The following is an 11,652-nucleotide window of genomic DNA, read 5'->3' as shown; positions in this document are numbered from 1 at the left end:
AAAATGGAATTTCAAAATTTGATTCCAATATAAGTCTTATAACCATTAAACCTCCAAACCCCTGGTCACATCCTCCACCCCCTCTCCCCCAGGTTGCTCCAATCATGGTGTTATATGATCTTAATTTTTTTTCACCAGCATGCCTTGCCATAAAATGTGTCTGTATTAATATATGTATTATCATATATGTATTAATATATGTATTAATATATGTTATATTAGATATGCACAGATTTGGGTATATGTAGATTTGCTGTTTGCCCTCACCCGCTGGGAACTGAACTCAATTTGATCGCAGACGGGCAGCGATAAACATGAAGCTGTGAGAACCTCTGGAACTGAAAACAGGAATGCAATCATACCACACGAACAGACGCAAACGTTTAGCTAGTAATCGGCTAAAATGGTCAAAACATACTACTACTGTTTGTTCATCGCCTTCACCGGAAGTGCATGTGGCACCGTCATCAGCTGTTTGCTATCGTGAAGGGTCTTATTGCGCGAAAACGAGTTCTCCGTGTAATTTCAACTGTTTTATCTCTATTGAAGATAAAAGTGGAACAAATAAGTACATGCAAAACAGTCCCTTGGTAAATATTAATGTTCAAAAAGAGAAAACATTCGTCGGTGTTCGTTCTTTATAAAAACATGAAAGGATCCTTGCCAATTTGACTCAACTGCTTCGTTGACTGTTGCACGAGTCACATTCACAACGTTTGTCACACAGTATGTCAGTTAATAAACTTAGCCTAGTATTTAATTAAATTAGCCTACAATATTTAATACGTTTAAATATTTTAATTACTGTATGGCCAACGGGAGCGCCTGTGGCATTGACAGGGTTACTGAAAGGCCTAACCATACTACAGGGGTAGGCTAGGCCGACAGCAGTAATGCTGTGTTATTATTCAAAGCTGTATTGTACTGTAGGCTATGTTAATTGTTATAGAGATACAGTACGTACGTATTCACCAATCAGTGTGAAGAGCTGAGTAAAATGTGAGAACTTAAATCCGTCACTGGAATCTGCAGTCTAAGTTACCATTTTCAGTGTTTCTTGCCACAATAAGACCTCACTCTAGTTACTATAGACTATTAACAGTAATGTTAGGCCTAGATTATCCTTAATTTTAAACAAGGTGTAGGCCTAGGCTATACTAGGCTTAACTGAAGTGAAGATAAGCTATTGTGGGCTTCTGCAGTGTGATTTATAATGATGTTGCATATCTCAGAGGAAAATAATTGGAATCGCTTTGCCTTTATTTTATCATCCCAGAAGGCAAGGTGTGCAGTAGGCCTACTGTATCTTATCTGAAGAACGGAAGTCAAGTTGTTTTGGCCCATTGCCTTTGTATGGAAACAATTCTTGTAAGTGGTACAGTACCTAGGCTATAGCAAGCTTTTATGCTTTGAACTTCAAAGCAATATGCTTAATAAGGACAATGGTTAACATTACTGTTACTATTGACAATTTACCCTTTCTTTATATCCTAGTCAAAACTACCTGTACCTACATATTTGAAACATTTCTTTTAAACTTTCACACCTCCCTCAGACAATCATGTAATCAGGATATTATAGAGAGGACACTTTCATTGAATTATGTATGATAACACTATATTTGGCTTTGACATCTGATAAAAGAATTAAATTTGTTTTCTTCTTTAACACAGAGGTGCAATCATGTCATATCATGGAAAGCTTCTGGTTTCTCAAAAAATCCACTTGTCAATATTGTGCAAAGTCTTCATCGCCTTAATCGTGGGTCTGCAGTTCTTCCAAGAAGGAACAGAGGCAAAGTCTGCCAGGGGCAATATTAATACAGTAACTGCAGCCAAGTCTTTTGGCCACTTAATTACCAATTTCTGTTTCACAGGTAAAATTTCCAGAATTCTTAAATACAATTTTCTGTGTACTAATATTTAAAGCTGCTAAATGATGACAGTTTGGTAACCATGGCATCGTTTATTTGAGCTGCCATATGTCTGACATTTCATGTGGATTACGATTAGGACTAATCCATGGACAGCCACATATAATAATAATAAACGATTTAAATAATTAAGTTAACCACTTTCCTTGGAGGACTACAGGACTTGAAAAATATATCTAAAAAAATCAAAGATATCTGTAACCAGGAAGACATATTGATGAACATGGACATGGCATGAGGACTTAGTGGCATATTCCCCTGGGCGTGAACGACGTTTCAAAGCTTACAGGAAAGCCTACACGTTACATATTTGATGGTATTAAAATCTAATATGATATGCTTAATAAAAATACAACTAAAATTTCAATACAGTTATTTGGTGCTGGAAAAGATCATATTTAATGTAATGGTAAAATGGTTCATATTTTTCTTTCACTTTTCCAAAGTTGGAACTGGGAGGCTATTTTACCAGTTAAACACAACCTCAGCTCCCGGCCAGGTGTACCTTTACCCAGAGAATGTTTGGCAACAAGTTCGCTCTTCAGAAGATTGCGGAGAGAAGATAAGGCTGGCCCAACACAGAGGTTTGAATCTTCTTGTAAAATTCATATCTTAACATGATTATCATTGGTCAGACTGGAGGCAACCATACTGATGCCCCCGTTATAATAATTGAAATATCGGCCTGGAAAGGCAGTGAGTTTACAGTGCTAGGGTTGCCAGCCACATAGGCATGTAGGAGAAGCAGAAACAAATAGTTCATTTTACATAGCATTTTGCCAAACGATACCGGATAAACGATTTCCCTAACTCCATATTGGGGCTTACAAAGTTTCTATGATGTCTCAATTCATTGTTTCCTTCAATATCTTGTCACAGTTGATCTTTTTGAGAAGGAAGGCAATTTCTCCATGCTTCATTTTGAAGAGCAAGGCACCTGGGTTGCCATGTATGCCCCCGCAGACGTGTGCAATTTAGACGCTTCCACGATGCAGCCAGTTTATCTAGCTTACCATGTACAAATCTTCAACACTGACTCACATGGGGTGCCTTCTAATCAATTTAGCTGTGAAGATACAGGTTAGTTGCAGTGACAAGGGAAAGCCATAAGAGTGTTAATGTATTTTCTTTAAAGTGAAAAATGGGATCCAGTCCTTCTGGTCATATCATATTTTGTCTTTGTATCGCCCTAAGCCTTGCCCTGTGATGAATTTTAGTTTCTGTGATAGAGTGCTTGAAATGTTGGCCCGTCCTGCCAAGAAATTTGAATCTAGCACTGACTTACGTCGAGATGTGACGTCAGTGCATCACATTGGCCAGACTCGGCCAGATCTCACTTTATAAAGCTTGGCCTTGATACACTCACAGGAATATGTACAGACTTTGTGTATGGCTAGTGAATACAAAAGATATCACTCTAAGCTTGGCCTGGATACCATACACAGGAATGTGTACAGACTTTGAGTAGGCTGTGAATACAAAATATCTCACTGTAAGCTTGGCCTTGATACCATACACAGGAATGTGACTTCACATATGGCTGTGATTAAAAAAATCTCTCAAATAACAAAGATCTGAACAACAATAACTAGTTAGGGAATTCTGGAACGTTTTAACTCTCCAAAAGATTGCTAACTTGCAACTTTCAGAAAGTTTACCTTTCCTCGCTACATTGTAGCTTGCTAATGACTTGGTCCCTGCAGCCCCTGAAAAGAAGTGCCGTGATGACGTCACAGTGGCTCATCTTTCTCCACTGTTCAACATATATTAGATTCAGTTGGCGCGAGGTTCAAAAATTCACTTCTCCTGAATCATAGGATGAAAAATCCTCAAACAAGTACTGTGGCGATGAAAATATTATGGAGTTTTTACTTGATATACCCAATAGACTGCCACTAAAGATTCCTTTAAAGACGTAAACAGGCATCAAAATGTGGCTATTTACTGTCAAAAATCCAGTGGTTTTGGCGTTTTTCGAGCAGGCAATTTTCTGCCAGTAGACAATAATAACGTAATAACGTAATATACATCTTAAGTCGGTTTACAATCGTCTGTCACAGAATCGGCAGGATTTCTGATCCTAACCGACAGTAAACTCTGGATGACTACCTATTATTGGAGTGCTCTGAAAACTCTGTTAAGTCCTTTGTAGCCAGTAGATTTTATAAGCATTGGCATTTTCTGTCAAGTGGCTCAAATGTTGAGATTCTAGGCCGGATGTTAGATATCTTTTACCATGCAGCCACATTTGGACTTATAAATCATACCGTAGGTGACCTTGTTTCATAAATATCAAAAGAGTTGAGTTAAATCCTTTGGAAAAATTGTTACTCTTCAGTTATGTTCTTGTTTGTGTATTAGATATATACATGCTGAGGAAAGTGTGTTCTGTTGCCCATGGATATGCCAAGTTTTCATCAGATATGCCCCGTAATTTTTGTGACAAATTGCGACAAAAATGCAACTTGTTTCCTTTTCGTATCAGGTCTCCTGGGTTTCTACGAACTACTCGCCTTTCTTTATTTCGTGATCGGTTGTATGTGCGCACCTAGCCTTTGGGAGACTTTGCAGAAACAGGGACCGATGCATGACGTCCTCAGTATGCTTACTAAAGTCCTTTGCCTCCAGGCGTCTGCTGCCCTCTGTATGTGCATCCATCTTTACCGGTTCGCAAGAGATGGAGAAGGATCATCACTCGCTGAAAATTTATCAGAGGGTAAGATAGAATGAAATCTGCTATGGATATACGCTATGGATATAAACGTTTTGTCATATTGAACAGTTTGTTTAAATTTATGAAGACTACAAATAATTCCTTTATTCTTTATTCAATAATTTTGTATCAGCTTTCAGTACAAATATTTAAACAATGTTTTAATACTTTTAAATTAATATAAAATATTTATAAAACTGTTAGCAAACTACTTATCCACTAAAGAGCCTGCTTAAGAGAATGTGTAAAAGTAAGTGTGCCTGATGTGTCCATCCTAGCAGGATCTTCAGACTCTGCAAAAGATCCAGCAAGGATGGAAATGTCAGGCCAAAAAAAAAATCATTTAGTTGTTGAATTGTTTATCACTAGGTAGAAAGATTTTCAAGTGTGGAAACAGTTGGAAACCCATTGTGTCAGCACAGACTGTTTGACAACACTTTTGTTAAACTTTTAGGTAAATATTTGACCTCGTAAATATTCATTGTTCATAGGTAAATGCCTTCACAATACAATTATGGAACATTGGAATAATGGAAATGCAAACCTTTTGTTTTGACCAAATGTATGCTACAAGGATTTCTAGAGAAGAAAGATGGGTTAAAATTTTTGTTTTCACTCAGAATAGTGTTACCACAATGCACACTAAAAGTATCTAAAAAGGCAGAATGCATAAGGCACTATGTCAAAATTAGAGAGGCGAGGGGGCTGCAGCATCATGCAGCCAGGCTGCATAGGACTAACCTACAATAATGTACAGTTTAAAGGATGTGAAGACTTGCGCACAAAGAAACGTCTCATGCCGGTAATCTGACCTAGTTTTGATTGAGGTGTAACAGAAGTGTTAGACACCACCATCGATCCCAGAAAATACACACACAGCTTGCTACCGTCGGTAATTAGACACTAGTGTACAGTCAATACATACCGCTACTGTCAATACCCACAGCATAGTGTACATAGCAGCGATGGACATCTCAGGTGTAGATAAAAGATAACAAGGTATCACGTTTCATTACTGTCTGCATTTTGTAGCGACAAGAAGAAAACTTTACTTGCAAGCAACAGAAAGTTAACTTTTTCAGAGCACGGTTTGGGGCGAGTCTTCAAATGCCTTTAACACAATAGGCAATGCAGGTCCACCAGGATAATTCCCTATTGTTTGATGTTGCTTCATCCTAGCTGCAAAGGACCCTGCAGCTGCTGCAGGTTTGCTTTTAGACACAATGCCTGAATAACAAGAACACCACAATTGTTCATGTATCACTTGTAGTGTCGTTTTATTCAATTTCTTGATATTTTTCTTTTATTTTCTAAACACAGTTTTGGAAATCTGCGCTCAGTTTGGTATGTTATACATGATGCTCAGTCTTGCTCTCGGTTGGACGTTGAGTACTTCCAAAACAGAGGTCAATTCAAAGATTTGGAAGAAATCTCCTCACGCCAAAATAGTCGGTTCTCTAGCCGCTGTACAAGTAAGTGTAGTAGTGGTACAATTCATCCATACAGAGGGTAAGGAAGGGAGATTGTTTCATGAGCCATTTTATAATATTCTGAATTGTTGAAGCAGTGCAAAGATCAACATGAATTATATAGTTATATAGTTACATAGTTTTGGTGATATAATGATATAGGCACATAGTTATATAGCTACATAGTTGTATGGTTATTTGGTCATATAGTGATATAGCTACATAGTTATATACATATATAACTACATAGTTATATGGTTATTTGGTTATATAGTAATAAAGATATATAGCTACATAGCAACATAGTTATATGGTTATTCGGCCATATAGTGTGGGTATATAGTTAAATAGTAATATGGTTATTTGGTCATATAGCTGAATTGTTGAAGAAGTGCAAAGATCAACATGAATTATATAGTTACATAGTTTTGGTGATATAATGATATAGGTACATAGTTATATAGCTACATAGTTGTATGGTTATTTGGTCATATAGTGATATAGCTACATAGTTATATACATATATAACTACATAGTTATATGGTTATTTGGTTATATAGTAATAAAGATATATAGTTACATAGCAACATATAGTTATATGGTTATTCGGTCATATAGCTATATACATATATAGCTATGTAACTACATAGTCATATAGTGATGTAGATACATTGTTATATTGCTACATAGTTATATGGTTATTTGGTTATATAGTAATAAAGATATATAGTTACATAGCAACATATAGTTATATGGTTATTTGGTCATATAGCTATATAGATATATAGCTATGTAACTACATAGTCATATAGTGATGTAGATACATTGTTATATTGCTACATAGTTATATGGGTATTTGGTCATATAGTAATATAGCTACATATTTACATGGTTGTTTGGCTAAATAGATATATAACTACATAGTTATATTGTTACATAGATGTATAGTAATATACTGCAGTTATATAGTTACATAGTTATATAGTTACATATGGTTATTTGGTGATATAGTTAAATAGTTGTATAGGTATATACTGTAGTTGTACAGTAACATAGTTATACAGTAGTATCGTTTATATACCGGTGCTGTTGCTGAGTGGATAAAGGCTGTGGCATTTGAAGCTATGAGGCTTAGCAATCGGGAGGTTCTGGGTTCGATACCCGGCCGGGTCATAGTGAGGTTGGTTTTTCATCCAAGAACAATCTATGGTTTTCCCATCTGAAATGACTTTCTAAAATTGAAAAGATTGCAAATTTGAGTTTAAATGTTGAATTGGAAGCCACCCGACCTGTATGTTGTAATCCATTAGCCCTTGCAGGTTTCTCCCACATTTGTGGTTGTTTAAGCGTCGTAAAAATAACTGCTGATTATTACTGTTATTATATATAGTTATATTATATACCAAACAGTATGACCAGGTCCTATTGTTCGGGTGAAATTGGTGGAACTTGTTTAATTGTATGATATTAATATCAAGATCTGGGATGTACAAGTTAACATCTTCAATATTTATTTTTTAGCCACTGTACCTCTAGTAGTTTCCAGATGTAAAGATATCACACAGACTTGTATGAATGCCATCAAATATTTATCGGTTTAAATATGTATGTACAAAATATACAAGATTCTTACTCAGAAATACTGAAAATATAATTTAATGAGCCCCATCAATGAGCGTATTTTCTTGTTGGGAGGTATTAACTTGCAAACAAAAAAATAGAGCTCATTTTCAATATTGCAAACTATAACAAACTTTTTCCTTTTCCATTTTGTCAGTGCATTTGCATCATTTTGGAGCAGTTGTTTTCATCCAGTCATAGCATGTACCATGACCACCAAAGCATTCTGGGTATTCTAGCTTTACTTCTTCGGACTGTTCTAGCGGTCCTCTTCGCCAACTACCTCTACCAAGTTGTATCCAAAGAAAGAAGTGTAGTGAGAAAATTATTTTACAAAGGTTTTGCAACGGTAAGTCTTCTACAAGCGAGCATCTATGAGTGTAAATGCCGTTTGTGAACATGCACACGAAATTTACACTGTTCATATTGGAGACTTCTTTTAAGGCACAGGTGCGTAGCCAAGGGAGGGGGGGAAAGGGGGCAACCGCCCCCCCTTGAGCATATTTTTTAATTTTTTTTATAATATCGCTAGTAATTTCAAAATTGAAAATGCTTAGATGCAACTTACAAGGCCTGGGAAGTGTCATTTCCAGCAATGTGGGAGGCATTTTCGCCCTAACTTTTCTTGTACGCTTCGCGCCAGCCCATGGTCCTGGGAAGTGCCATTTCCAGCAATCTGGGAGGCATTTTCGGCCAAATGTTTCTTGTACGCTTTGCGCCAACCCATGGTGGCGCTACGCTTAGATAGTTTGCCTACAGGCTTCGCCCCTCCCTTGGCAAATTCCTCGCAAGGCCCCTGTAAAGGCAACTCCTTTTACAGAACACTGTATGCTGACAGGGTCCTCATATTCAGCGTTATATGCTGAGGGGATATGTCAAGCACTGTGTCAAGAAAGGAACTGCTGCACAGTGCTTTCAATATCCTGTACAGCTAGGATAAAGCAATATTAAACAATTGCAGTAGGGTTGGCTGATTAAAATCACAGTAATTTAAATCACTGATTTAAATGGCAATTTAAATCAAGTGATCTTTAAAGGAATAAGGAAGGCAGGAATCAAAGACAATTTATATTATTCAGTAACCTCAAAACTATCTAATATTCGATTCTCAAGTTAACCACTTTTTGTTGGACTGAATACACGCACTTTGAAAATCGGAAAACAAATAAAAATTGTTTGTTATTGTTAAAAAAAAATTAAAAATCACCAACCCTGACAATAGGGGAATATACCCATGGACATTTACTTACTATTGTGTGAAACGAGGGACACAATAGATTATATCCTATGCAGCCCCCCCAAACCCCCCTTCCTAGCAACGTACTTTTGACACCGTACCTCAGACAATTGAGTTCTGTTTCTTCGTTTCTTCCACAGTACTGTTTCCTTTGGTTCCTTGCATATCCAGTCATACTTCTAGTATCAACATTTTTGAATGAAGCCAGACAAAAAATGGTGAGTGCAATAATTTTAAATTAAATCCAAAGAACTAATTAGTAAATAGTTTACTACTAAGCACAACATGCAAAGAGAACATTATCTCACTCATGCTTTGAATTGCTATTTAGCTTTTATGAATTTTGCAAAGTTGAGGAATTTTTTCTTTCCTCATAAAGTAAAGCCACGACTGCCTTATTTTGGGGATAAAGTTAAAAGTTAAAAAAGTTGAAGGTTTACAGTCTTGTATGAGGCTAATGCCTCCTCACATGACTTTACAACTTAACCCCTGGTCATTGGTAACTTGTCACACCCACACACCAAAGTGTGCACAATTCAATCAATCTCTCCTGGGGCACCACAGTGCACCACAACCACGTGTCCCCCGGGGGACTTCCCATAGGGTGCAGCCACAAACCGGCGCACGCAACTATATTTACAAGTTACCTCGCAGGTCCCCATTTATACACCTGGGTGAAGAGAGGCAATGGAGATAAAGCGCCTTGCCAAAGGACACAACGCAATGATCTGGCCAGGGCTCGAACCTGTAATCCTTAGATCACAAGTCCACTGCCTTAACCACTTGACCACAACGCCCTCCTGGGATGAAGTTGGTTCTAATTATTAGATTATCATGGAATATATTGATGTGCCTTTTCCAGTTCTGAATTGTAATAAACATTCTGCTCGCCTTCTATTAAGAGTTCATTATGAGTTTCGAGGAACACATACAAAGATGAATAAAAGAACGTGTCAGGTTGTGAAATGTGTTTAAAATGGACATTTCGTTGAACCCCTCGTACATTTGTGACACCAACACCATTCCACCCGCCTCTTCATGCCACTTCTTACCCGTAAACGACATGAAAGTAATTTAATTGACATCAATCTGAACAGTTTATCGTCAATAAAACGCTGGGATTCAAGTCCGTTACGCAAACTGTCATTTTGACTAATGGTCATAAAAATGTTTATTCTTTTCAAACGATTCCTGGTTTTATGATTTACACAGAGAGACTGTTAAGGTCTTCATTTTTTAAACCAAAAATGTTACAAAACTCAAATAATGATGGCCTCTCACACTTAACAAGTCTTCCACAGCCTCTACTCAAAGCTAAAACATCCCTAACCTGGGAATTATTTCTTTGGATGCTTAAAAATACTTTTGAAACCCTTTTAGCAAGGATATATCTTTCAAAAACGTTATGGCCAACGATAATGACCTTTCAACGTTTGTGCCTTTGATACCACGATTAGCTCTTAAAATTCAGTGTTTCTTTGTTGTTTTTGTTTCCTTTCAGGCGGTTGTGTTTGGTGTGACCATCTCGCAATCTATAGCAGTCGTAATGCTGTACCGGTTATTTCTATCGCGAAGTCTTTACTGGGAGATCTCAGCATTGTCGTCAGCCTCCCTTCCACTCAGACTAGACATCAAAAACTTTGACAATAAAAGTAAGAAATGATGTCAAAGGATGTAGGTTCATTCATGAAGGACGCCCTCACTTGGGAGACCCGCAGTATTGAAGGACGCCCTCACTTTGGGAGACTCGCAGTATAAAAGTCAGCTCAATAGCTCATCTTACTGATAGTGTGTGATCAAGATTAAAAATTCTTTAGTTGAAGAAAAAAATCATGAAGACTAGGCTGAAGAAGATATCACTGAGCAGCTGTTGATCTATGCTAGTCTACCTCACCACAGCAAGACCAAGAGGTTACACTATAGGGACAAGGTATTTACAGTATTTTGTAAATCGCTTTTTTCTATCTCTATTAGGCATACGTTGATGTGCTACTGTCTTCACGCACCTTGTTGTAAGCTAATAACTTACAATAACATATTTCTGAGTTCATAGGATGATAAGATAATATCTATTTCTGATGGATGTGTGAGTAAAAAAAATCTGAGATCACTTTCTTTAATACTCTTAATTAACGATTAATGTGACAAAAAGACAATTGACAAATTCCACAAAGGGTCAAATATGCAGTTCATCGCAAACTTGTCTGTGCGATATTTTACCCGAGCAGGATTTCGCTATCAGATGTTGACATTCTGTGAGGCAGGAAAAGAAGACCAATTAATGTACCAATTTGGAATAAAAAAGGCACTACTATTAAATAATTAGAATAATATTTTGGCAATAATTCCTAATAATAATAATAATATTAAATTTCTGTTGTTTTCTTTGGCAATTGGTGATGATTTCTTGAATCAGAATTCTGTATCGGAAATTTCCTGTGTTTGGACGATTTTATGTGGATTATGTGTGTGTTAGGGCTTGGGCAGTACTTACAGCAAGCCTATTAAATCTCAACTTATTTTTAATAAACTTGTTAAAATTGAAGAAACATCCATCCACTAGTCCAATGTATTTCAAATAAATGTATTTTGGGGTTCAACCAGTTAGGACTAATTTGTTGCTGTTCTGTTGCACATCAGATGACTCATACTGAATGTATCAGCAGTAAGAATATTTCAT

General features: G+C 36.9%; 1 protein-coding gene across 3 annotated transcripts; it reads left to right on the top strand.

The window, feature by feature from the left end:
- The first annotated feature begins 286 nt into the window (after positions 1 to 286).
- Positions 287 to 11,051, top strand: LOC139974658 (integral membrane protein GPR180-like). Of its 3 annotated transcripts, XM_071981901.1 has the most exons (10): positions 287 to 590; positions 1,277 to 1,368; positions 1,674 to 1,876; positions 2,380 to 2,517; positions 2,813 to 3,013; positions 4,419 to 4,649; positions 5,967 to 6,118; positions 7,893 to 8,084; positions 9,113 to 9,190; positions 10,474 to 11,051. In XM_071981901.1, exons 3-10 carry the CDS (start codon positions 1,684 to 1,686, stop codon positions 10,633 to 10,635), a joined length of 1,347 nt encoding a protein of 448 aa, XP_071838002.1. In that variant the 5' UTR covers positions 287 to 590; positions 1,277 to 1,368; positions 1,674 to 1,683; the 3' UTR covers positions 10,636 to 11,051. The 3 variants fall into 3 exon arrangements, with proteins under 3 accessions (XP_071838002.1, XP_071838001.1, XP_071838000.1); XM_071981900.1 differs by lacking the exon at positions 1,277 to 1,368 and having other exon boundaries at positions 288 to 726; XM_071981899.1 differs by lacking the exon at positions 1,277 to 1,368 and having other exon boundaries at positions 292 to 590.
- Positions 11,052 to 11,652: the final 601 nt, after the last annotated feature.

This window comes from Apostichopus japonicus, chromosome 10, assembly GCF_037975245.1.
Source record: "Apostichopus japonicus isolate 1M-3 chromosome 10, ASM3797524v1, whole genome shotgun sequence".
NCBI lineage: Eukaryota > Metazoa > Echinodermata > Holothuroidea > Aspidochirotida > Stichopodidae > Apostichopus > Apostichopus japonicus.
This window is presented reverse-complemented; position numbering and strand designations above follow the sequence as displayed.

Bases quoted from the DNA above. Each gene is read 5' to 3' on its own strand.
- LOC139974658 (XM_071981901.1), top strand. From the start codon at position 1,684: ATGTCATATCATGGAAAGCTTCTGGTTTCTCAAAAAATCCACTTGTCA. The intron at 2,518-2,812 runs GTTTGAATCTTC...ATCTTGTCACAG, and splicing joins AAGGCTGGCCCAACACAGAG to TTGATCTTTTTGAGAAGGAA. The intron at 9,191-10,473 runs GTGAGTGCAATA...GTTTCCTTTCAG, and splicing joins ATGAAGCCAGACAAAAAATG to GCGGTTGTGTTTGGTGTGAC.